At 38.4% G+C, this 27,734-nt stretch overlaps 1 protein-coding gene across 1 annotated transcript in view; it reads right to left on the bottom strand.

Annotated features, from left to right (window-relative positions):
- Nucleotides 1-24,911, bottom strand: part of LOC121518634 (moesin-like) — a 29,987-nt gene extending 5,076 nt beyond the window's left edge. The window contains exons 1-11 of the mRNA XM_041801078.1: nucleotides 24,580-24,911; nucleotides 9,824-9,907; nucleotides 7,425-7,520; nucleotides 7,052-7,326; nucleotides 6,864-6,947; nucleotides 4,222-4,368; nucleotides 3,978-4,074; nucleotides 3,724-3,887; nucleotides 2,114-2,244; nucleotides 1,064-1,224; nucleotides 883-975 (exon numbers count right to left, since the gene is read on the bottom strand). Coding sequence (XP_041657012.1) covers nucleotides 883-975; nucleotides 1,064-1,224; nucleotides 2,114-2,244; nucleotides 3,724-3,887; nucleotides 3,978-4,074; nucleotides 4,222-4,368; nucleotides 6,864-6,947; nucleotides 7,052-7,326; nucleotides 7,425-7,520; nucleotides 9,824-9,907; nucleotides 24,580-24,591 — 1,344 coding nt within the window. The 5' untranslated portion in view covers nucleotides 24,592-24,911. The remainder of the gene's footprint in view (nucleotides 1-882; nucleotides 976-1,063; nucleotides 1,225-2,113; nucleotides 2,245-3,723; nucleotides 3,888-3,977; nucleotides 4,075-4,221; nucleotides 4,369-6,863; nucleotides 6,948-7,051; nucleotides 7,327-7,424; nucleotides 7,521-9,823; nucleotides 9,908-24,579) is intronic.
- Nucleotides 24,912-27,734: the final 2,823 nt, after the last annotated feature.

Raw genomic sequence — 27,734 nt, 5'->3', positions numbered from 1 at the left:
GTATGTCACTCCACTCTACACTGCTTGAGATGCGTACATAATCTATTTTCAGCTGGGCCTACTTTGACCACCCATCAACATGCACAGACTAGATCAACCCAAACAGGAAGATGTCGATAGGAATGTACAGTGCCTATAAAAACTATCACCCCCCTGGACATTTTATTCTTATTTTTATTTATCACATGCAAACAAGCACAGTTTTCAGATAGCATTTTATAGAAGCAGAGCAGTTTGGTTGCATTTTGATCTATAAAACTGAGATAAAGAACAGCGCACGCTGTATCAGGTTTGACTGACATATCAACCAGAAGAATGCATGACCACGATTAGCACAGAAATGGAGATGTAAAACCTTCAGGGAAGACCACAGACGGGCAGTGCTAACACTGCTTTTGTCAGACTTACTCTGCAAACCACAGTTTACCTGCAAAAAATTGCATAAATCACACTCATTTATGATTGAGTGTTGAAGTGTTTTCTAACATTTAGTCTTAACAGTTAGTATGAAATTAAAGTTACATTTGACCAATTAGGAAATTAGTTGCCTAGGAACATCTCTCAACCTCTGGGTCTGTCTAATGCTATGTTGACATTTTGCAGACTGACATAGTTAGAGGAAAAAGATTAAAATAATAAAGTTATTTGAGTTTTTAAGAAATGATTAGAGCTGCAATGGATGCACTTCATTTTCACATAGCAAAATTAACAGTCAGGGTGAATAAATTTGTGAATATTTTCAAGGTAAAAAGGCAGAAAAAACTCTTACATCAGCTGTAATCTTGAGCATGGCACAGGTTGCTCATTTGCAGCCTTATTTTTATCAACTACAGCTGTCACTGCAATCACATGAAGACTGAAAAACAGTAAGCCACATGATACCTTCTGCTGCCACTGCACAGCCTCCTCTTCCTTCTTCTTCTTGGCATCCTCCAGAAGGGAGATCTTAGAGGTCAGATCAGCCAACTCTGTGGCCTGAAAGGACAAACATATTGTGATATTTGAAGTGTCAGATCATAACCCTTTTTGCCCATAATTAGACTAATTATTGATGAAGACAGACCAGGTGTTCTTGGTTCTTCAGCTGGCTCTCAGACTGCTGCAGCAGCGCCATCTTGGCTTCTTCAGCACCCCTCAGATCAGTCTCCAAGCGTTCAGCCTCCTCCTGAGCACGCTTCCTCTCCTGCTCCAGTTCCAGAGCCCGCTGTGTTTGCTCCTCCAATTCTGTGAAAACACACAAACATTCACACACAGAGAAGTACTTCAGGTTAGTATCATGTGAGATCCACATTTTGTGGAGGTAAGATAGTTAAAAGAGGTCATGGTTTGGTTTGCACCAAGACTTTGAGGTCACAGTTTGGTGCAAGTTAGGTTTTAGTTTATAATGTAGAACAGGGATGTATGAAATCAGAGAAATAAAGTATGTGATTGTTCTTAACATTTTTATTATTTTGACACTTTTACAGGGAGATATTCTGATGAGATTTAACAAAGGCAGGAAAAAGACATAGAAAGAGAGGGTATATTATTTTATTTATTCATTAATAAGAATGAAATTCTTTCTTTTTGTTAATCTGCTATGCTAAAAAAAAAAATACCTGCTTCTTTTCCATGAAGGAGACCCGCTTTGACCACATCTTTGTAAATGTATCCATTTACAAAATAAGGTGAGTGGGTGATTTTTTTTATATTTCACTGACTGTATCTGCCCATTTGTTTACTGTGGGAGAATCAGCGTGCAACCAATGACTAGTGATATTTTTCTTAGCTGCCATAATCATTATTCTAAATAAATGTTTATCGAGATTTTCCATTGGGATCATCTTTCCCAAAGATAAATATTAACAAGTGGTTGGGTATCTTTGTATGGAATATTTTCTCCATTGTTTATGCACTTCTAACCAGAAATGTTTAACCCTGGACATTTCCATAGTAGTTTGCATCCTGAGCCCCACAGTAATGCCAGCATTTACGGGTTTCCCCTGTGTGATTGCTTTTTTGTCTCGTCTTCTCAACAGACTGTGACATCCAAACAGTGGTGCATCAGGAGAAATACAGTTAGACCCCTAATATCTATGACTGCATCAGTGATAAAGACTGAGAGGGAACCCACCTTGCTGGGCCTTCTTTGTCTGCTCTTCAATCTGCTTCAGTCTCTCCATCAACTCCTCCTTTTCCCTTTCAATCTTTTCTTTTTCCTTTTCTGCAAGTTCTCTTTTCCTCTTCTCGTTCTCCAGCAGAGCTCTGATGGAAACCATACAAAACATACAAGTATTAATCAGGAAGATCTTCAACATCATACACCAGATATTAAAATATGCTAGTTTACACCACCATACATAATAGACACTTCTTACCATCACATTATATATTTACTTATAGGGTTATTTATTCATTTAGGATTATAACCCTAACCCAGCCAGGAGAGTCTGGCTGTAGACTGTTCATCTGAGATGCTGTACATCTCAGAACGGAAATACGCGCTAAAACTTTTGAAATAAAATTGTATTTAACTTCCATTTAGGGTTAGGGTTAGGTAAGGGTTACGATACCAAAAGTTAAAGGTTACAAACCTGACTACAAAACGTTTAATAAAGCCCAATGAACAGCCTGCTTACAGGAAAAAACTTGTCTTCCATGAAAACACTCTAACGCAGCAAGCATAGGAGGTGTAGCTCTGTTAGCTGTGTAAGCTGCATAGATAAAGGAGTAACGTAACTAAAGCTAAGCTTACAAAGCAGCTGAATAAGCTACGTATCTATGTTATCTGCATAGTTAAGTTTGCTTCAGCTACGTTTGCTAAACCTCACGTTGCTAAAGCTTACTGTTGTTGCTTAGTCTGTAATGTTTGCAATTTACAATTCACAAATGTAACTGTCTATAAATAAAGCTGAATTTTGGAAAAAATAAATACATCTAATACTGGAAATAGTATGTTGTACCATCATATTATGACACTTTCTGAGATATGTGGAGTCTTAGATGAACAGTCTGTTGTCTGTGGCTGTCAAAAATATGTGGTAAAACATACAGTCTGCAGATAGGTCCCTCTCAACCAAGCAGGTGAATCTGTGTCCACCAGGACCAAATCAGTCTCTGTAATTATGAACTTTAAAACACTAATGACACTGCAAGATGTACTGAGCAGATACACAATTCCAGGATATTTTAAAACATTTGTTTTAAGTTCTTATATTTGCTTTAATTCATTTTCTTTATTGCCCTTTGATATTTTAACCTTCTAAAACCTAAACTTTTGTTTAGAGTGCATTTTTAAGTTTCTTCCACCTCGTTGGAATCAGCAGGACCTGGTTTGTTAAAAAGTTCAACCTTGTCTTAGAAGAGGAATCAGTTTTGACTAAATGTTGTTGGGGGTCCTCAGTCAGTCAGAAATGATGTCAGTCATTATGAGAGCTAAGTTGGAGTCATTCTGATGATAAACGACAAGGCCAAGCATAAACAAAATTCACACTAAAAGTACTGAATTTCTTGGAAATTAATCTTTCAAAAATCTAAAAAAATTCCCTTAAATTTCAAAGAAATTGCCTGAAATTTCTGTGGAAATTCCTAAACATATTTTTGTGTCCCATAAAAAGTACCCAAAGTTTCCTCATATATTTCCCAAATGGTTCAGTGAAACATTTTTATAAAGCCTTAACATTTCAATAATAAAAATCTTATTTGTGCAACATTGGCTGTTTCCCTTATTCTCTTCCAGCTTACCTCTCCATCTTCTTCATGTTCTTCTCCTCCCGAGCCTGAGCCTTCATCTGCTGCACTTCGATGGTGTCAGGTTTGCGGCGGCGCATGTACAGCTCATGGTTTCCCATGCAGAGAGCCAGAATTCGTTTGTTGATGCGCAGTCTTGGAGCATAAAACACAAAGTCCTAAAACAGAAACATTAGAGATGATCAGTAACTTTAACACAAATGATTTGAAGCTTGTTAACAGGTTGACTGTTTTAAATGTTAACTTACAGGGGCTTTCTTGTCAATCGGCTTAATGACAAACTTCTTGTCATTGAAGGAAATGTTTCTGATTTCACTCCAGGGGAATCCAATTTTGGGTGTCATTCTGTCAAAGACAAAGCAGATTGAAGAACTCTGGATCAGATTACTGGATAAACTGGATAAGGCTTTTTTGGTTTAAGTAATTTGAAATTATAGTAAGCTTGCAAATTTGAGATAATTTGTCATATTCGATTGTTTTGGAATTACTTACTTGTCATTCTGTTCATAAATGTTGAGGCCCAAAGCATCCACTCCCAGAAACAGCTCTGTTCCTTTCTTATTCTTGATGTTGAAGTAGTTGACTCCGTACATCTCCAGATCTTGAGCGATCTTCAAATATTCCATCATGGATTCCTCTCTGTGAACAAGTAGGAGGCACCAAGCGTAAGGGCTATGAGTTCAAGGCACAGGGTGGTTAACACTCTGATGTAAATAAGCTTAAAGCACAGGAAGACAAATAGAAAAATGTATAAGGAACAAATGTTTACATAGAAATCCATCAGTAGTGGTAGTGGTTTGTAGACTTGGGGCCCAATGTTTACTTAAATCACAAATGACTGATGGTAAGTCAGAAAAAAGAAGATCAATAAGAACAAGATTTTACCACTGGCTTGGTAGAATTCAAGCAATTTTGTATTTTAAAGACTGTTTGGGGGATTTTTTCCCTTTATTTGATAGGAAAGAGAGACAGGAAACCTGGGGAAAGTGAGTGGGAAAAGACATGCATCAAACATGGGCACAAACGGGAACCAATTCTAGGACCAGTATTCAAAATTATTTCAGTACTACTTTAAAATGCTTTACAACATTGATATATCTATTGAGGCCATGATGAACGAACATTGTTTTGGAGCAAAGTACATCTACCATTTGTTGTAGAATCAAATGCTGCTGGGCCTGCTTTATGACTGTTTCAGTGTTGGCTAAAATAGATATGAAAATAATGAAAAAAATCCAATATTGTGCATCCCTAAAAAAACAGGTGTATTATTTGTCAAAAGTACTATTCCCATGGCTCTAGTATTACCTGTGGACCTCTAATAATATCTGAATTACCCCCTGGTATTAGTCATTGTTGCAGTGCCTTTGCACAGGATAAGTGAAGTTTGTAATGTACTGGAATTTAATTTTTTTTACATTTCTGAAGAAAATTAAGGGTGCTGCATGACTGCATCAATGAAAATGCAATTTTTTTTAATGTCTAAAGTTCATATAAAAATGCTATGTTGTGTAAATTGCCTTCTGCAGGTCACGTTTCCTGCAGGTGTCCTAACCAGGGTTTCCTATGGACAACATGTGCTTACGTGTTTTTTCCCTCTCTCTTTCTCTCTCTCTTTATATACGTGTATTAACATTTCTAGATCTGCAGCAAGCTGTCCATGACTAATAAACTAGTGAAAAATCTCCTCCAACTCTACTGTTTTACAACAAGATCACTTAAGTCACCTGTACGTATCTGCAGCCAATCAAACAGAGGAAGGGAAGAAAATGACAAAAGCATCCCTCCCATTAATTCATGAAAAATTGGGATGGCTACTTTTAACAGTATTCATGCAGTTGTTGTTATTGATTTTTTTCTGCACTCTATGAATTTGAGATTGTTACGTATCAACAACTACCCTCCTTGCTCCAGTCAGCTGTTGCAGCCTTACCACTGAATGTTCAGTGGCACATTTCAAATTTTAATGTTATGCTATGTTACAGAAATATTGATTCACACGGGATTAGTATTACATCTGGACCTATGTGTGCGCTGAAATATAGTAGGTAATTTGCCCTGGAATTACAATTTTGCAAATAACAGACATGTTCAATTAGCACAGGATTAAAAACACAGACATCCTGTGTGATTATTAGAAATTACCAGAGGTCTCTAGGTTATACAAGTCCTGTGCAAATATCAGGAATCTGTGTTTCCAAATCACATCTGCTAAGAAAGTATTCTTTTCTATTTTAAAAGTGAAGCTCATTAAACTGCTACAAACACTAAAAAATATGTCTTATGTAAAGAAAATCTTATGACATGTGGAGAACCTGCCTGATAATTGTTGACAGACCCTCCATGCAAGTTCATAAATAGATGCTGAGGCTGCTGTTTTGACCCTTGAAAAATACTTCATCAGGCCTGCTCATTCTGTTTCAGGTCAACTTTTATTTATACCATACTTTAAGCATCAAATTACAACTGTTACTGCTCTATCTATTGAGCTTTTGCATGTGAGGGTGTTCTGTACAGCAAAAGAGGGCTCATACTTGAAACTTAAAATTCCAAATTATATTGACCATGAATGGTTTATAAAGTCAATAAAAGGGGGTGGATACTTTTTATAGGCACTGTATATGAATCAAGGCTTTTGTAAGCTTTAAGATCCCTGCTTGTGTGCAGAGAAGTGCCTCTCTCAGTCTGCTCTTCACAAGTTTCTCTGTGAGCCCCTCAAGGTGACTCAACTTACTGACATTGTGTTAAGTAGGCCAATTCTGTTCTGTTAGTTTCTCTTACTTTTATGGCTCCATTATACACCCTGTACATAAGACTAAAATGCATAGTAGTCCACTGCTAACACAGACACTTCTGCTGTCTACTGTGGCGAGTGACATCATAAAAGTTATTAGCCTGCAAAAGGTCTATCCTGATCTTCACTGTACAGAGAACTGCGGTTAAGTGAAACAGACCTAGCTGCTTCGGTGACAGCTGGGGGTAGGGAAATGTATGTTACAGGGTGGTTTTAGTGTTCTGTTTATGTTAATGTATGTGAAAACTGCAAAGAAATAATAAAAATGAGGAAAATGACAAGTGGGAAAAGAAGTACGTATGCATATATGCTCATGTTCAGTACATGTGTCAGAGGTTACCTCATCATGCTCTTGTGCTCTTCATGCCACACTTGAATCCTCTCCTCCCACTGCTCTTTGTTGAGTTTGTGCTGATCCAGCACTCTGAGAACATGAGAAGACATTAGAGTGTGAGGAGTCAGGCAGAGAAACATGTCTCATACAAGCACACCAGCTGGAAGGGGACATCTGTCTGTAACCTGTGTTACCTCTGAGGCAGCAGCTGCTCATTGGACAAATAGCCTGGTGTGTGGACATCCTTGTTGTAGTCTGTATATTTGGCCTGCACAGCGTAGGAGGCCAGCAGGACGGCGGTCTCTGGTGGACAGTAGATGTCATCATTAAGGATTCCCTCCTTCACCTGCAGGAAGAACAGGCGCTGTGTGGCATCCTGGATTAACTCCTCTGACACATCCTCAGGGAAGAACTTGGCACGAAACTTAAACAGCAGCGGGCTTTCCTTCCTTACATCCTGGGCTGTCACCTAAAATACAACGTGACATGGGTGAGGGGTGAAGGTTGAACTTCTGTAAATGGATGAGGAGAACATTGTGTTTGATTTTTTTGTGCGTTAGAGCTCACCTTCTTATTGAGTTTGAGCCATGTAGAGAAACCTTTTGTATCCTGGTACTGGAGCCCAAAGTACCAAACCTCACGCAGCCCAATAGTCTTAACAACCTTTAAAAATAAAATGCAGAAGTTTATGCATGTGCTTCCCTACCAACATTAAAGAACACTTTGTTCTCTAACAGGGTGAATAAATTGTAAACAAAGGGAACAAGCAGTTCGTGTTGCACACTGTGGAAAACACATAGACATAAGTACACTTGTTTCTGATTCCTTCAAAGAACATTTTGTGTGGATCAAAACCCAAAAATAAAAACTAACAAATATAGATGAGAGAAACTGTACCTAATTGTACCTATTCTAAAGATTTTTGGCAATATTGTTTTAATATAAGTGTATGATATAGTATCCCATGATTTTATACCTGCAGTATAAGTGGTCCTGCAAAAATAATAATATGTTTATAGATTTTTGAAAAACAAACAATAGTTATAGCATTATAGCCAAAAGTCCAGGGAGCAGACTAAATATTGCCACCATCCCTAAACAATCCTACCAATCTTTTATAACCATTGAAGTGAATCCTTCTCTTCCTCCCAAAAGGATTTCTACTCCACTTAAAAGTACCACTGAAATGTCACCTAATGGTTCCTGTCACTGGAGTCGGGCCAGAACCTCCTATCTCTATTTTTCATGATTTTAATTTTTTTTTCATGAATCAGTGCTATTGGTCATCCTGAAATTCTGGTGGGCTTTTTACAGATTTTGAAAAAATAAAAAGTGTCAAAAAGATGCTGAATTTGACCATTCAGTGTTAAATTGTCTAAAAAATACAGCAGGGTTTTTTTCAACCCTTCTCCTGAAAAGTGGGGATTTTGGACATAAGAGGTTATAGCCCAACAGCAGCACTCTGCAACATGCATTTACAACACTTATTGGTGCTATAATCTAATTTTATCTTGCTTTAACTTCGTGTATTTTACAGATCCATCACATATCCATGTTTTTGTTTAACTCAAGGTTTTTACTACTGAGCACTATGGCCAATTTCTCATGTTTTGTCCTGTTATGTTGTCTGTATGTAAAGGGAAGCCATTTTAGTAGTGAAATATTCAGGCATAATAAAGGTTTGAAACAGTCACAGGGAAATGGCAGCAGGCAGGAATTCAAAAAAGCCTTAGTCTAAACTCTGGATGAGCTACTTGTGTATGGTCTGTTTCCACAAAGCAGTCTGTTTGGTTTAGTACAGTTTTGTGTTCCTGTTTGGCTTTATAAATGTAGATTAAATAACTACCAAGGATGGCAAAAAGGAAACTGGCACTCAAACAGGAGGTAGCTAACATGAAAGAGCCATTTAGTAGCACAGGCTGGTTTGTGAATGGCAAATCATTACTCAGTCGCTCACCCTACAACACACAGTACATTACTGTTTCAATAAAAAGCATGATTGTGACAAAATGAGTATTTTTTTAATGTTAAAAGGGGCTTAGCTAGCCTCTTTGCTGAGTACAAGACACTCCAAGACTAGTTTCCCTTCATCTGCCTAGAGGACGCTAAATTGGTTAAACTGTGTCAAAATCACTGTTTTGTAAAGTTTACATTATTTATATTAATATATCAATAAGGTTTGCTCTTATCACTTTATAGACGCATACAAAAATCGCTTTCATTGGGGCACGGGTGGCCTAATGGTTAAAGGCGCACCCCATGTACGCGGGCGGCCCGGGTTCAAATCCAGTCTGTGGCCCTTTCCTGCATGTCTCTCCCCGCTCTCTCGTCCCTGTTTCTGATTCTATCCACTGTTCTGTCTGTCAATAAAGGCACAAAAAGCCCAAAATAAATCTTAAAAAAAAAAAAAATCGCTTTTATCCTAGTGTTATCTAAGGGAAGATTTCTATTGCAATTTTTGCAGTGCCTCAGGGACAACAGGACAGCCTTAGTCTCGAGCCCTGCTGAAAGTATATCATCTTTCCAACAGACATTTGGCCTATAAATATCTGCTGCAACTGTAAATATTGGCAGTATGTACAAATATATTTGTGGAGTCTAAGGCTGGACCATCAGCCCTATGCCAGCTGAAGTCTTTCTCTTTATTCGTCATTGTTACTTACACTTTAAAGTGTGTTTCAAGGAGCTATGTTTTAGGTCAGAAATGCATTTTAATATCAGTATCAGCTAACATTAATTTGTAAATAACACCATTTGTGCAAAAAGTAAATATGGTGCAACCCTCATATGGCCCTTTGAGTGTTGAAGTTAGTTTGACTTGTGTAATTTTTACATTAAGTTTGTGGATAAGAGTTCCAAGACTATTACATCCAAAATACACTTCTGCTCTTAAATAAAATTTCTCAATAGCTTTATGAATGAAATGAAAAAATACATAACAAAGTTACGTCAGAAGAGTCTCATACCTGGTCAAAGAGTTGCTTTCCTGTTGTGTTTGGCTGAATGGCAAACTCCAGCTCAGCATCCATCGTGGTTACTCTTACGCTTATCTGGAAAGAGAGTGGATTGAACAAATAAGAGGTTTTTCATCCACATCTGCAACAGCCTTCTGGATAAAGCTCATAAATAACACATAATGTGCTCACTGAAACTGGTCATTTCTTTTAAGTAGTAGAGCTTGATTATTGGTCTAAGCACAGTCAGGCACCCACTGACACTTAAAGGGAAAAACATCCATTTCAGTTCAAGTTAATTTTTACCTTATGAAGAATTAGAACCTGAAAACAATTCAGTGCCGTATAATATTAGATCAATCGGATAATCTGTTTTGAATTGTGCACTTGAGAAGGTTTTTACTAATCCTGGCTGTGCATGAGTAGAAAGGCTGCACACATAAGCCTCAGTATGCACTCACTCTACAGTCCACATCTACAAGAAAAAAATGAATTTTACGGAAAACAAGAATTTTATCAAATCTTCATCTTTTTATCTGCAAGGGCAGGTTAAAATGTATGTGTTATAGCTGCAGGCTTTGAACAACAACTTTGACAATCTGGCTGTGTCTCAGTATAGAACTTATCTACAGGAAGTGACCACATCCTCTGGTGGCTGAGCCGTGAGGCTCGGCTGCTAAACACCCAGCTCTCATGAGAGTCGCCTACTTCCTGTCATGTATCCAGCACCCCGTCAGCTGTCTGCTAAGCGCTGTGCTTTAACAAGAACAGACTCAGTGATGTGGCTCTGTCCTCTTCAGGTAGAGTTTTATGTTACAACAAGTTTAAGCTGAATACATTTATTTAATCTTTCACAAAATCCCCTAGAGAACAGATTTATTCTAGACTTTGTAAACTGATCATGTAGGCATATTTTATTTTCTCTGTCCTTTAAGAGATGACGAAAACAGCAGCGTGCATGTCTACTGGGGAATAACTGTGCAGGCGGAGGCCCACGGCTGCCCTGAACAACAATGGTATGCATTATTTCCCAGTTGTGGGGCTGATTAGAGTTGCGTTCTTTCCCATTCATGTCAGCAGGACCCCATTTACTGCTCAGGACACTTGCCCCCGTAGTCACTTCCTGTCATGAGCAGCAGTTATAACGGTAGTGAAACCTTCACATTGAGCACAAAATTAACTCCAACAAAAACACCTAAAGTCATCCAAACATGACAAATATAAGCTTCCATGAACATTTCTCCTAACAGTGCAGATTCCACTTCAGTTCATGATCATCCTGCATGGGTTTGAGCAGTTTCATTTCCTGAGTCAGAACAACTAATGCTGCATGAAAAAGGAACTACTCTCATACATTTTCAGCCTGGTTAGGGTGTGTCTCTCCTGGCCAGAACTCAAAAACACTTAGCACACTATTATTAGCACACGCTCTAAAACACCCCTCTTAGTCCCACGTGTCCTGTTTCCATGACTTATTCTTAAGTGTTTTTACACAAAAACTAAACTGCAGGATGAAAACACTCTGAAGTAAAGCTTAAGACAAATTTTACTTGTATTTCATAATTTGGTTTAAGCCAACCATTTAAGTTGCTTACTTTAATGCAGAGGTTTATTCAAGAATCCTCTGCTTCACTGACAGCATTTAACATTGCCAGTTGTACAGCTGTGACCTTGTAATACTCACCACATAGATATAAAAATGAAGGTCTCATATCCTATTTGTTAGTATACAGGGTCTGGGTTTAAAAATGGATTCTTCACTTAAAAGCTTTTACATTATCCAGCATGAAGTGAAATGCTCAAGGTAATCATTCATCCCCAGTATAAGAGATATATTGTAAGAAACAGGAATAAGGCCTGTGCCATTAAAGTAACATTTATTAATAATCTTAACTAATATTTTATTTTTTTAGATGTAAAGAAGATATGTTGGCTAAGTGCCTGTGTCCATCCGTGGCATTTTTGTGTAGGCAGCGCCAGATTTCTTTACAAAAAAAAAAAAAAAGAAATGAAAATGTCCTTCTCATGTTTTTTTCCAGTCACACTAACTTGACTTGTGCTTGAAAAAAATCAATATGGCAATATATCGTCACGTGCATCTTGTCAATATGGGTATCAATACAGATTTTATAGAATTGACATGTACCAAAAATGTATTTTAGAAAAAAAGTAGACAGTAGATGGCAGCAGTCATTAAACCGTATGATGCAGTGTACGTATCCTAGCACCAAAACATTTTGGTACTCCAAAAACATGAATCATAGCTTCTACAGCCAGCAGGCTAAAAGCAAAGATACAGGATTATTTGAGGTTTCTCAACACCAGAAAGTGAGGAGATGGACATGAGTCATGAGAGCTGTAAGAAGGTAAAACACTGCAGCAACACCAATATTCATCAATGTATGACACCAGGCTAATTAGCAGCTAGCAACAGTAGCTAGGCTTACTGGGCTAATCAGTGTCATCCCAACTAGCACTGAATGAGGCTGGAAACTCAAAATTTTCTTCAGTATCTAAACGGGATCAGGGGATAATAAGTAGAACTTTTTTAGTGGAGCACAGGGAAAGGAAGTGGGAACTACAGTTACTATCGGCCCATGCGTACCTATCATCCTTTGCACTCCACTCGTTGGCGTAATCTAACTGCGTGAAAACGTTGGATGCTACAGTTAACAAGGGAGAACAAAGTGACAAAGGTTTTACGATTGTGGAGGCTCCAGCAACTTTTAAATCTGATGAGTGGAAGCACTTTCGTTTAGGTGACAGACAAACAATAAACAATATGCAGACACTGCCAGACTGTGGTGAGACAGAGACACTTGATGGGGAGCATGATTAGCATGAAGAATCACTCAGCAAATCAACACCCCAAAAAGTTTGCATGTAGAATCCGGCCAGGCCAGAGGACTCTTAAGGAAGCGTTCACATTCCCAGTTTAATAAATGCCAACATCACTTGCAAATGACTTTACTTCTATAGATAAAGATGGACATTTTTACCTGCAGGTAGAACTGATGTGGTTTGTTGCAACAGAACTGTTCGTTAGCTAAGTAATACCAAAATTCCATGGCTGACATACAGACAACCAGGCACACTCACATGCACACCTATGGGCAATTTAGAGTGAATAATCAACCTAGTAAGCATGTCTTTGGTGGTGGGAGGAAGCCAGAGTACCCGGAGAGAAGCCACGCTTGCACAGAAAGGTCCTGACTGGGCAGCAAAGCAGGAACCTTATTGATTTATTGATTATTAACTAATTTGTTGCTGGGCAACCAGAGCAGTTGGCAGCAAGAAAGATGCACTCTTGAGTTACATCTTGGACTTGTAGTGTTTTTCACAACATTTGTTGAAACTTATGAAAGCAAAGAGGATGGATGGTCCAGGACACCTTTGAGGGAAAGAATGGGAAATTTCCATCAAGAAAAACTCCAAAAAAGGTGAAAAAGAAGACCTCAGTCTCAACTACAACTCCTGGCTAGCTTAAAAGCTAACAACAACTACCAGTAACTGCCACGGACCACTGCCTGATCAACAGGAGACTACTGAATGCTACCTACTGAGGTAGCATGGGACGGCACGTATGAACGCAGCGGCCCAGGACTCCATCAATAGCAGCAAAACAAAGCCCTACACTTACACAAGAACTGACAACGTGCCCACAGAGTTTACATCTTTCCCAAAGGAGACTCGGAGACTGTAAGAAGAAGGACGCAGAGCAGCATGACACCTACAGCCAGTGGGGGGGAGGAAGAGATGGCATTGTGTGAGAAAGTGAAAGTGGGGCAAACAAGCCGGGCTGCAGGCTGGGCTAAGAGCGGCCCTTCACAAACCTGTCATACCAAGCTTCTTTCTCCCGGGTGCCCACTCCCTTGCCAGCAGGATGGATGACGTGAGGGTGCGGATTTCTAACCACTGCTTGGACGACTGTGTTTGCTGCTACAGAGGAGACTGCCAAACATAATTTCATTGAGTTTTTACAATGCAATGACAATAAACGACTATCTATTTGAGGCAACAGCACTAACCCCTGCACTTCTGCGCAGTCCAAAGCACAAAAGGGTCTTAAAGTTTAAATATTCAGGCTGTTCAAATCATAATTACAGCTAGTTTCAAGTTTTATAATTAACCTGTTAAAATGTAGGTTCTCTCGTACACTACTTTGATTGTTAAAGTGAATAACTAGCCATAATATGGGAGGTAAAATTGCACTCTGCTTCCTCAGAGTCAAAGCAAAGAAGTATTTGAATTAAAGTTAACATTCATTATATGCTTTGTCCCAGCTTTTGTTATTTTTCATCATAGGGCTTAAAACTCATGATAAACTTTGTTGACTCACTGATGAATACTAAAACAGAAAACATAAGTCACAGTACAGGAAGTGGATGGATAAAAAAAGACTACATTTGTAGGAAGTGGACAAATTTGTTTTTTAACATGGTCGATAAAAATGCAGTCACATAAAGTTACCCCTAACATGAACTCTGATGAGCATCTCAGGTTAAGAAGTCATGAAAAGGAAGTGAAACCACTGAAACCCAGAACTTGTTTTACTAAGAAGGCAGCACAGGCCAGAGCAAAAGTGAGGATATACAGATGAGAAAAGTTTTTTTCTTCACTCAGATGCACGTTGATGAAACACTGCATACTTCAGGAACATTATCTCTTTATGTCAAATGCCCCATGCCATCTGAATTGTTGATAAATGCACTGGGAATCCTTGGCGTCCCGGCATTTTAGTCGCACCCTGACATTCCCAGACTAGAGTTATCTCTCAGTGTGCTATTCACTACCGCAATCCTTCCATACAGGCCCAGGACAACAGAGATACTGCTAAGTGGTTTAAGGAACCAGAGAAAGCAAAAACATTGACCAGTAGCATCATTATGTATATGGATGACTGTTATTCTTCTGTGACTTACAGAGCAATAGAATACTAAATACCTAGGCTGACTGTATGTTACCACGCTGTGTATCTAGAAGGTCAAATTCAACAATACAAATCAGACCTTCTTTTTCTTTGTAATGGGCGTAGCTGTAAATGTAATACCAGGCCATGCACTTGCAGACGTGTGTTGAAGAGATGTGTATGAGAAGTATGAAATTGTTTGAAACTGTGAAGGTCATCATCTATCCTGTGTGAGTCATAGCACAGTGGTCTTCTTATGTTGTCTCTTTTGCATTATTGCATGGAGAATCATGTGGTAAGATGTGTGCTAGATGAGTTGATAAGCATGTTATCATTCTCTAAAGACAATTTACATTTTAGTGTCGAGTTAGCGAGGAAGGAAACATGTTTTGTTTGAGGTCATGTGGTAAAGACAAGATTCCACCTCCTATCTGCCAGAATAAGACTGGATGGCTGTGGAAAGAGCTTATCTTCAAGTTATCACTCTGTGAGCTATCTAAGTCAGCCTGGGGTTGTGTGCCGATTGCTCTCAGCTTTACAATGAAGAAGGCTGAGGGGGAGGAGAATGAGGTTTTTCTATGCAGGGGTACGTACACACAACAAAAGCAAAGGGTCTCTTAGAACTGCTTCCTGTGACCCTTCATTCATTAAACAACTACAAGCGTAATAAAAAAAAGCTTTTCTCTCCAACCAATCAAATCTCCAGTTTACTTCACTTGTTACCAGCTTGCACACCTGTCTTACTTACATACAACATACAGAATGTAAAAATACACCTAACAAAGAGGTCTGAAAACAAAGGTGAAACTCACATTTTTAAACTTTTATTTGTTCCACAAATATTCCAGGGTGTAAGTTGATTTTTTTTTTTTCTCTGACTCTTAATTTATTGTCAGCTGAATGTCGAAAAACTGTAATGGAGGAGCTCAATGCTACAATAAGGCAAAAGCTAAGACTAGCATTTTAACAATTTATCACCTATACTACTGTTGAAGCCCCAGTGAGGAACTTTCAGTTTCTGTTGATTATGGCGTTCCCTTTGGTCAATTGGGATTATCATTTCTTTGCTGAACTTGTCCCCTACATGTCGTGTCTTTAGTAGAGATGTTCCAATACCATTTTTTCCTTCCAAAGCATTGGGTATCTGCCGATACAGAGAACTGATCCAGCACCAGTGTAAACTTTCTGAACCGACTGTGCTGTGGAAAACTGGCCCATTATTTCAGCCCTACAATTAACTCAGTAGATAGCCCAACAAATAAAACGATAATGTAAGGCCTCTCTGTGATACTTAAAGTTGTTTTCCTGATAATTATTGTGAATTTTGCAAAAAAATATTAAAATAACAGTGGCACAGAGTCCACATCACGGACTCTCTTTCTATCTTTCTCTCCATTATGCTCTATTCAGGCCGTCTCCATCATGGTCTGCATGTTTTAGTATGTGCAGTTTGACACAGCTTGGCACGTTGGCGGAACAGGCTGACATTGGTTGAAAGTCCTACGCAAAGCACCAATATGGCCATTAGCATTTATTAGCTTTAAGCTGGCTGCAATTAATAATCAAAAATGGATTTAAATGGATAAAAAAGATGTTCAATATCAGATCAACTAGTAGGAATTTAATCTTTAAAGACACTGAAAAGTCACCCAAGTTTCAGGCTCACTGAAATTGCTTCTGTTAGGACTACAAAGGCATGGATAGCATCAATGAAACGATACAGCGGCTAGCTTAAACAAGAAAAAAAGTAAGAGGCTACAATTAACGGTATAAACTTTTGTCACTTCTTGTTGAATACAACAACACCAGTCTGCAAGTGTTTTTGACAAACACATACTGAGACTAATTTAAGTCTTGTTGCCTTTTAACTTTGCAGCTGCAGTGGGTCATTTTTTTCTCCTTTGTTTGGTTCTTTGCTGCTCAAAAAAAAAAAAAAAAAATAGCTCAAGCATGCAGTGTATTTGGGCAGAAAAGAAGAATTTATTTCCTCTTTAAAATGCTAAAACTTAACACGGCTAAAAAAAAAGACAAAAAATAAAGTTGAACAAAATGGTATCAGATTGGTGCATAAGCACGTGTACTTGCCAATACCAGTGCCTGCATTTTTAAGCAGAATCAGACGTTTTTTTTAAATACTGGTATTGAAATCAGAAAAACTCCAGTTTTTGGACAAAAAAATGCCATTCTTCTATCATGATCATTTTCTCTTAAATGTGTACTATCAAACTCATAATGAATTGCAGATCGCTGTGAATCTGACACCTATCCCCTGCCAACGATTAGTACAGGCATGTAAAATAACTGTATAGAAATTATTTATCTACTCTGATGTAGTGTGAATTTTGGCAGCCGTTTTTAGTCCTGTTCACCCTCCATAGTTTTTTTTTGTCTAGTTTTGGTCAACGAAAACTCTAAAAACATTTTAGTCCGGTTTTAGTATTTATTTAGTATTTTCAGCTTTAGTAGTTTTGGTTTGCATTTTTGACCCATGCCATCCAAAAATGGACCCATTTCAACCCATTTTTCATTTTGGAAGTAGTTACTTGAAGAGTGGCAAGCTTTGGCTCTGTTAGCTTGAACTAAAGCCAGTGTAGCTATCCTGGCTAAGTTAACGCTACTATATAAGCCAATGTTTCTAAGTTAGCTTTAGCAAACGTAGTTAAAGCTTATATAGCTACACAGCTTATGTAATTTCTTTGTGGGCTTAGCTTTAGCTATGTTAGCTACGTTTGCTACTTTAGAATGCTTTCATGGAGGATGGGCTTTAATCCTGTAAGCAGACTTAACTCAGTTTTATTAAATGTTTTGTAGGTCAAGTTTTTTAACTTTGAACTGGTATCCTAAACTTACCTTAAACTTTAACCTTACCCTAAATGGAAGTTTAACACATTTTTATTTCCAAAGTTTTAGCATGTATGTCCATTCTGACAGAGACGGCGTAGAGATGTACAAACTGTAGCTAGACCCCTCTTAACTAGGGACGACTTCAAAACTACAACAGTAGTTGGATTCAAATTCAATAAGAAAGTCAGCCTATTTCAAACTCAGGTTTTTACTCCTGTAAACATTTCTTAAATTCATCAGTTTTTATGTACAGTATGACAGTAATTTGTGAGTTACAGTTCCATTTGGAACAAATGTGAAAAATCTGGATATTCGTTAGTACATTGTACCCTCTTATTCAACTATGGAAGCTTCTGTCCCCAAAAAAACTGCCAAAATGCCAAACTCAAAGCTTCACATCAGATGATTTCATCACAGCATTTCTATTCAGGTGGCTTGTATTCATGGGACACATTACCTTCCTTTTGACCCTTACATGTTAGCTATCTGAGTTTGTAATCTTACTGCATGCTGTAAGCCTCCAACTGCCTGGCTGATGAGTGCTTTTATTTAAAAAAAAATGCCTTTGTATTCAAATCCTGTGTCAGAGTTTACATTTATGTACTTAAATTTTCTCCAATACAGTTATTTACTTTTCATTTACTTAATTCTATGTTCAAGGGAAATTGTATTCATCATTACAACGTGTGATAGAGACATTTTAAACAGAAGCCCACTCATTTGTTTGGTGTGGAGCAAATCAATTATATTTGAAAGCTGGTATAAGCAGAGACATTAACCACAAAACATGAACAATTAGTGAAATAAACCCCAGGCTCATCAATGTGTCACTTTAAAACAGATCCGTCTTTAATAAGAGACACTGTCATAATAATGAGAGCCACATAATTATGATTATCTCTCTCAATGTCACTGTGATATCCAGTAATAATAAGTAATAATGGTAGGCTGTGTCCGTAGTAGTCTGTTTTAACAGCAGCTTTCTAGATGCATACAAATTGCTGAATGAACAAACGAACAAAGAACTTACTTCCAGAAGTTTCTCTCCAAGCAGAAAACATTGAACTTGCTCTCAGAGCAAAAGCCTGAAGAGTTCTGATTGTATTTTGTGAACCACCCCTACCTCTACACACTGTTAATCTGCTCTGCTATGTGCACTACAGAGTCATTAATCCCCTGTTTGCATACCTCTGAGTCTTTCCATTTACCATTTCTCCATGGACACACTTGTTAAAAGCTTCTGACCATGCACCTGTCTGTACAATGGTCTCAAATGGTGAGCTTTTGCTGAAAATAATGGCGGCTGTTGCTCTACTTGGAAATAAAAACAGGTTTTAAGTTTTAATATGATTATCATATTTACCAGGTGTGAACAACTTATTCAAAAGCAGGCTGGTTGTCTGCCATACTAAAGTGGTTTGAATAAAAAATTAGAGAGCACAGAGTGAGTGTACTTGAGGCCCATACAGCCATACAGATAAGACAACTTTGAAATGATTGCTTGTATCCTCAAATAACTTCAAAAAACTTTTTAAAAATTGCCCAAATTTTAAGGATTTTTTGCTAATTTGGGTGTTTAATAAAACAATAACCCCTTACTATACATCATAGCAACATGTAGTCAAACTTTAACACAAATTAAATCCACTAAGATGTAGAATAACACTGTAGAGAGTTATAGACACAGGCCAGCATTTAAGATTAAGTTTGTTTCACTTCTAGTGTGCAATCTAAAGTGGAGTATGGCATCTGAGGACCACGCGAGGGGAAAGCAGGGAGGAGAGCAGCCAGACTGTAATATGAAAGTCCATATAAGGCTGCAAGCAAGGAAATAACCAGAGAGGAACTGATGTAAGTGCAGAAACCTTGAGTCACAACACAACTTCCTTGGGAAACTGAAGCACTGCCAGCCTAGAGACGTCAAGCAGAGACAGAGTTTCACAATAATTATTGCTTTTGTAAAACACCCATGTTGGTACAGCATACTGAAACACCCAAATAAATAAAGGATCTTTAATGATATCTTCATTTTCTATTCTCTGAGGAAGCTCGACTGAAAATGAGGGACAAAACTTCCACTTGCTATTGAGTTAGTGTTAGCATTTGCTGAATCAGATGCTGGTTTCCTTCTTTCATTTGCCTTTTCTACCACATCTCAACATGGCGGTAAATGTTCGACTGAAGCGAACCAACCACAAAGAGCTGCAATAACAGATGTGGGTTTATCATTTCATCACTTAAAAAAGGGACAACTTCATTATATAGCACCATTAACTTTAAAAATCACTCCTATTTGTGGTCTTCCTGCTCTTAAATAAACCTTATTTTTAAACATATCCCACTATGCTTTTAGGTCATTGCTATTTTTTTGAGTAAATCTTTCTGCTTCCTCTCAATCATCGATTCCATTCACTACTCATTTCCTCTTTTCTATCTCTTTATTATGTAAAGGCTAACGTCTCTACAACACAGCTGCACTTTCCCCACAGAGTCCCTGTGCTTGTGTTTGTGTGCTTATTGTGGGAGCCAAACAGCCTCTTTTGGAGCCTTTAAGGTCTCCATCTGTTACTCCAGTAGCTGCTGCACATTCTGTCGCCTGCTAATCTGGTGTTGTTGAGGCCAGCAGTGTCCCAGCTGCAGTATGAAGAGATTTAGCATAAAGACCAATACATAGTGAAAGGCCAAAAATATAGATAGATATTTTTCTTTAATAATTAGAGTTCAAAATATAGCACTGACTAAAGGAATTTATAATCAGTTTTTTCTCTTTGTTTTGAAAATTGCACTTAAAGCTCCCATGAGGGACATTTATGTTTATGTTGATTTTGGCGCCCCCGGTGGACAAGGCAGTACATCTTTTCCTGTACAAGCATAAGTGGTGGTTTTTAATAGTGTTGTCAAAATTTTTGATTAATTTAAATTAATCACGGGGTGAAAATGAGATTAAAAATGTATGCTGATTAATCGCACTCTAATGCCATACACAACCAGCTAAAGTAGCTTTGTAACTTTAATCGGAAAACTTGTAAAATTTCTCTTTTTGTAATTTTATGGATAAAAATCTACATTCTACAGTTAAACAGCATCCTAGGACTAGTAAGTGGACAATCTGCCCTCAGTCTCCACTTCTCCTATTTCAAATGTTAGTAAAAAGTTGTGATGCCACTCAGAAGCATGTCGTTTTGGCTTGTTTTGTTTCTATTATTGGTAAATCTACCTGGGGTGCAGGTGGCCTAGCGATTAGGTTACACCCCATGTACATGGGCGGCCCTGGTTCAAGTCTGGCTTGCTCCTTTTCGGCATATCTCTCCCCTACTCTCTCAGCACAGTTGCAGATTCTGTTATCCTCTCCTAAATGAAGGCATAAAAAGCCCCAAAATATATCTTTAAAAAATCTACCAATAATGCAATATTTCCCAAGTTATAAAAATATAATTTAAAGTGTGATTAATTGATTACAATGCCTATAATTAATTAGATTAATTAATTTTATAAACTGACAAAACTAGTCTAAACAAATAGTAGAATTCAGTTCCTTCATTATTATTCTTCTCTGAAAATGGTTATCTAAAAAGGCTTTTTAAAGGGGACTCATTTTACCCTTTTAAGACAAGTTTATATTGGTCTCAGAGGTCCCCAAAACATGCCTGTGAAGTTTATTGATGAAAAAACAGTCCAGTATTGGATTTTCATGTCAAAAAATTCCTCAGTTACAGCACTTCTCAGAATGAGCCGTTTGTGAGGCTTTAAATGGTAGTTAGCTGTCTCACTCCGCCCCTGACCACACCCCTCTCAGGAAATGGATGCAGCACTCCTGATGTCACAGACACTTTTATCCAAAGTTTAGGACTTGACTGGGATTTGAACGGTCAATCTCCCAGACCGTAGTCAGCAGGGTAACCCACTGAACTATCCAGCATCTCACCTGGCAGCTGAGAGGATCAGTAGAGGAGGGCGGAACCTCCTCCAAGTGGGGGAGGGCCAACCAAACCTGGGGCGGGTGCTTACCCCCCTTGTGAGGTCACTAGGTGTAAAATCTGAGAACAGCTTGTTTTAGCACACATTTTCTGAAAGGTGGAGAAAGAGAGGGGAGAGGGAATGGATTTGTCTGGTCCTTGAGGGGATTGTGGACAGGTCAGGGACACATATTTGTGTTAGAAAAGCCTGAAAAAGTGATTTTTGCTAAATATGTCCCCTTTCTTCTGTCGCTTCTGTTTTAAACTTATCTTCTTGCAGCAGAATCAGAGATGACTTTGTTTAGATATTGTGGGGCATTTATGCTTTTAAAGAGTAGGACAGTGGATAGAGTCGGAAACTGGGACGAGAGAGTGGGGAGAACATAGGGGAAAGGAGCCACTCCAGACTTAAACCTGGGCTGCTTGTGCACATGGGGCGCGCCTTAATCTCGAGCGCAGTGGTTCTCGACATGGGGTCAGGACAAACCTGGGGAAGGGGTGGGAGTTGCCAGATGCCTTAAAAAAAAGACAATTTGCCTGTTTTAATATATGCATACCATTAGTTGAATCTAAGATTTTTAAAAATGGTCATTTGGTTAGATTTATGCTGAAATCTACGAAAAAAGATGCAAGTATGAACAAGAGTATTCTTCAATGTGTATGGCTATGTTCAACTATGCTTCAACCACACCCATGTACAGTGGGGGGTCCCTAGTCTCTGGCACCTGAAAAGTTTGGGACCCCCTGCACTAGGCAATCTGCACCCCAGATTCAGGGATCTCTAACAACCCCGATCTACTTCCTGTTATTCTCCTTTACCTTTGTAGATCATAAAGAGGTATGAGCATTACTTTTACTGTGTTTCATCACCAAATAAAATGTTTCCCAGAGCCCTTAAATTCCCTGTAAAATGATGAAAAAACTCTCTATTTTAGGCTTGTTGTATGACAGGCTACAGTGCTATGAATCACCAGGCCAAATTTCAGTCATGAAAAACATGTCAAATTTATTCAATTAAGCTTCAAAATCATGAAAAATGAGGCAGTAAAATCAGCTCCAGGGTGGTGTGGGCGTGTCGGTTGAATGAGCTGAAGCCACGCCCACTTACAAGAAATATGATCCTCTCAAAAAAAAATGTATCTAATTAGAGCACAGCTGCCTGGCTCTGTGCCAGAGCAGAGAGACAACATTTGGGGATTACATTTACAGTTCTCTGGTACAAATCTCTCTGTTCCAATGCTTTAAATGACCCGTAGGCCATCGTGGCTGATAGATTTGGGAAATTTACCTCACAATGAACAAAAACACAGTATGTAGCTGGCCGGTAACTTTCAATGAAGGTAGTGACATCGGCTAACAACAGACTGTACTGGGATAAACTGCTCTGTGATTTTATATCATTGTAGCATTAGAGGGCTGGGGTAATTCCCATCAAGACTGGTGATGTCCCAGGGGTTTATATTTGTCCTATTGAAATTAAACCCTGCCAGGAAAGAGATGAACAACTTTCTAATGGTCTAAATCAAAAGTTCAGTAACACGTACATCTCAGTGTTTTTACATGTTTACGGCAACCTTATTCCAACATATCTAGCATGTTAACACATAAAGTTTGGATTTCACTTTAAAGGGACTTTAACATTCAAAATAAAATGTCATGAAAACGGGCCTATAATCCCTTGTAAAAATATAATTGTTTTAAGTTTTAGTCACATACCCCTATTCTAATAGTGATTTCATTTAATTCAATTGAATAAATAACTTTTCCCTGTATATTTCCTTTTAAAAATGCTAATGTGATCAGAAGAATTCCTTTTATGGAAGAGCAGAGCAGTGAATTCTCTTTAAGTATTCATTTTAAATGCCAGGATGCTGTGACATTTTTTCTGGTTGCCAGCTGTAAAAAATATCGAGGAAGTATACTAGCAGAAACAATACTACAGGAAGAAAGGAGCCATAACCTTTGCTACCATTTGTATTTCTGGTGGTAACTGGGAAGTGCAGAAGTTCACAAGTCAGTTTCTTATGTTAGCAGTGGTACGTGCATTTAAAGCACTTACATTTGAGTGTGATATAGCAGCGCCACATCTCACAGGTCATGTGTAGCTGTATTTGCAGCATAATACAGCTGTCATCATCACATTTTAAATGTCACAGTGTCGTAAACACTGGACGAGAAGGTTGGCGCAGGCATTTTATTGTGCGTAACTTTATAATTCTGCTGAGTCAAAGCCCCAGTCAACCAAGGGAGAGACACATGGGTTGGATACAACTACTTTCACTTCTGTCTTCCATTGATGAACCATTCGGTTCAGTCTATTTGTAATGCTGCTTAGATTAAAAAAAGGGGTCCAGTCTGTGTGTGGCCTTGTCTTTGTTTAGAGCCAAACCAGCACCATCCTTTTCAGAGTTAGCTTTGGTTTCATTCAGATCAACAGTTCTGATTCAGAGCTACATTTTAGCCAGGGTTTCTGTATGGCCTGATAGCTGCAAGGGCCTCCCCTGGTGTTATCTCTCTGTTTAAGGTCTTTGTCCATTAGCTCCACATTTCCACAGCTGGTCTAAATGACAGTTCAAATCCCTCCTTGTTAGACCTGACTGAAAATGAGGCCTTGGGAGGACTAGCTCGCTGGCTACTGCAGGCCACACAGCCGCTTCCGCTAGTAGCCGTTTCAATAAATGAAATATTAAGGTCTATAGCAGTAGAGAGGCGTTAACAGTTAGCTAACAACATGCTGCATTAAACCGGTCTGTGTGAATGAAGGATCTGATTTAAGGCGCTAATTTTAATGAACAAACAGGCGGGAGCGCGCACGCGCACACACCTAACGGAAAGTACCCCAGTAATCCCTAATCCTCGGTTGAGATTTAAGGGATGTAAAAGGCACTGAAACACTATTATATCTGCTAAGGGTGCGATTAAGGTCGCGTTAAGGTTACTTTTAAGTCCCAAAGTCAGTCTTAAAAGCTAAAGGAGGTTTTGTTAGGATTAATGAAGCGCAAACTGACACAAAGATGGTAGATTTAACAAAAGAAAGGCAATAAAGTTTTCACTCTTACCGTTTTCGGCATCTTTCCTTTCTTTTATGGCCTCTTCAGCTTTTAAAGAAGAAAAACTTATAAAATGAGACGAGCAGCTAGCGAGACCAGAGAAAACTTTTTCCCATCAGAACAACGGCGCCAATGAATCGCGTCACCGTCTCCAGGAAACAAACGTAACCGTTAGTCTGAGTATGAATAAATATATTCAACCTAACGCTCGTGGGAGTGTTTTTTTCTTTGTTTCGCCTTTCACTGAAATGGACTGCTGCCTGATTTCCTGCTAACGGTACCCCTTACTGCAAAAAAAACCACACCCAGGCCGATGACAGGACAGCAGCCAGCCAGACTGAAAGAGAGGGCTCAGAGCTGCAGACTCCGCCTGCAGCAGCCGCATCATCATGGCTGCAGTGAGCTGCCTCTCTACTGTCGGCCAGAAAGTTTACACCCGGCACTTTCACTCTCAGTAAAGGACAAGTTTATCTTACAGACGGTTACACCGCTTAAAACGGCTTAGGTGTCGGCGGGGTTTGTCAAAGGATGGAAAACAGAAACTGGAGTAGCCTACCCTGGTCTTCCCAGAGAACTGGCTGGGCCCTTAAAAACACAGATAATGAGCCCTCCTCAGATTTACTGACAATTTTAGTGCATATGTGCTGGATCATTAACTTTGGTGCTATTGTCCTTTTTTAAGTGTGTAAAACTAGTTTTGTTGAGATTATATTATTCTTTGGTGGTACCTTTTAACCCGTTTAACCACTACCCACTCATTTTTTGTCACGTCTTGTTGCTACTTTTAACCCATTTTTGAGGCCGTTCTGCCACTTTCACCCTTTTTCTCGTTTTTAGTATCTTTTTACCCTTTTTTCATATTTTTTCCACTTTCCCAAATTACAACTTTTATGCCACTTTTAACCTATTATTTCGCCCCGCTTTTGCAGTTCTTTTTTCTACTTTTTACCAGTTTATGCATTTTTTGGCCACATCTTGCCCATTTTTGTGACCTCTTTGCCACATTCATCCTATTTCTGCCACTTTTCACCATTTTTTTTTTTAGCACTTTCAGCCCATTCTTGCAGCTTTTTGCCCATCTTTGCCTCTTTTTTGCCACATTTATGCCATTTGTGCATGGCTTGCCAATTTTGCACTTCTTGCCTACGTTAGCCACATTTTGCTACTTTTACCTATTTTTGCCACTGCTTTTCTATACTTTTTACCCATTCTTGCAGCCTTTTGTCCATTTTTGTACTTTAAGCTTATTTTTGTCACATTTCACCCATTTTTACCACTTACTATTATTATTTTTATTGGTTTGTATTTTTGCGTATATCTGTCATCCTACCGAATTGGTGCAAATTCAGAGTTGGAATTTGATTAAAATTTGTATGCTTTTTCCTAAATCTTTTTCTTTTTTTTTTAACCATATATCCGTTGCACTATATCTAAGGGATACATGGTTAGTAAAGGTACACTTCAATGTTCATTTTGTATTTTCAAAATAATCTCTTAATAACTTTACTTTCTCCAAATTTGTCACTACCACAACATAGACTATACAGAATAAAAATCATTGTTTTATCTTAGTGAATTTTGCTTAATCCTCTCCTATACAGACTTTTTTCAAAAATTAATATATAAGGTTTTCACAGCAAAATCGATATGAATACATTTTTAAACAATTTTTTAACATTGATTTTTAAGATTCATTCAAATCTACATATCATATTTCTTTGTAAAGTTTCAAAATTTGATTATATTGCCTTCAGAGTTTTTGACAGTTGAGATTAGACATACACCTAAACAGTCATTATCATAAAATGTTGGCTGATAATGAAGGTTTTTTTATTTTTGACAAAATAACCTGTGTTTTGGTAGTGACTGCACTATTTCAGTAGTGACCATACTGTTACAATAGTGACCGTAATTTTTAGATTGAAAGGTTATATTGTTTTTCTGTAATTATTTTTTGCTAAATTTTAAATTATGCTTGAAATTCATTTAAAAAAGGGGACCCAATGCCTCTCTGCATGGCACTCAGCATCAAGGGTTGGAATGTCTATAACCTAGTGGTAACAAAAGCATGGACAAGTTTTTCTGCATTGCTTTGAGACAAGATGTGCCTGCTATTAACCCTCTTTATGTGGGTGTTAAAGGACTTATCCTGGTCAACTAGAACTCCTAGATTTCTCACAGTGGAGCTGGTTGTCAGACTAATGCCATCTAAGGCAGTTACATTCTTAGAAAAAGCCTCTCAGAGGTTTTTGGACCCAAGCACATTAACCCCAGTTTTGTCCGAGTTAAGAAGCAGGAAATTTCTGGTCATCCAGGTCTTACTGTCTTTAAGGCTTGCCTCTAGTTTAAATGACTGAGTTTTATCACCAGGCTTCATGGATACATACAGTTGGGTATCTTCAGCATAGCAATAAAAATCTATGGCATGGCTCCTCATAATGCCACCTAGAGGAAGCATATAAAGAGTGAGAAGTACAGAACCCTGAGGAACACCATAACTAACTTATGTGTGAGCAGAAGAGTGATCATTAACATGTACAAACTGAGATCACGTCATGCTACTCCTGTAATGCCAAGGAATTGCTCAAGTCTCAGTGACAGGATATGGTGGTCAATAGTATCAAAAGCAGCATTAAGATCCACTGAAACAAGTACAGAGAGGTAGAGATCTGTCAGAAGCTAACAGTAGATCTTTAGTCACTTTAACTAATGCAGCTGCAGTCCTATGGTGGGCTCTAAGTCTTCAAATAGACAGTCACTTAGCAGTTTCTGTGTTTTCACAAGCCTCCTGTGATCGTGTTGTCTTTTCCTCCACCATGCCCTGACCCTTCTTTTCTCTCTATCTGATAATTCACTGATGAATTTCAGCTTTCCTTCTTCTCTTCGTTTCTGATCTTTCTCTTTCCTTTTTTAATTATTCTTGGTATTTCACTGGGTCATTCCTCAGTCGTTCCCTGTACTCCCTCAGTTGCTCTACCCAACTATTTCTTCTTGTTCCAAGGCATTTTATGTTTTATCTCTCCCTGGGAAAATACATGATAAAATAGAAATAAGAATTATCTGTATGTTTAATAATTGACATCAGTTCATTCTGTCATCACCGAAACAATCAAGTTACAGCCATAACTTTACAATATGTTACTGTAGTGACTGTTTCGGTAGAG

This window comes from Cheilinus undulatus, linkage group 12 (assembly GCF_018320785.1).
Source record: "Cheilinus undulatus linkage group 12, ASM1832078v1, whole genome shotgun sequence".
Taxonomy (NCBI): Eukaryota; Metazoa; Chordata; class Actinopteri; order Labriformes; family Labridae; genus Cheilinus; species Cheilinus undulatus.
The sequence above is the reverse complement of the archived record's forward strand: the minus strand, read 5'-3'. Positions and strand labels throughout refer to the sequence as shown.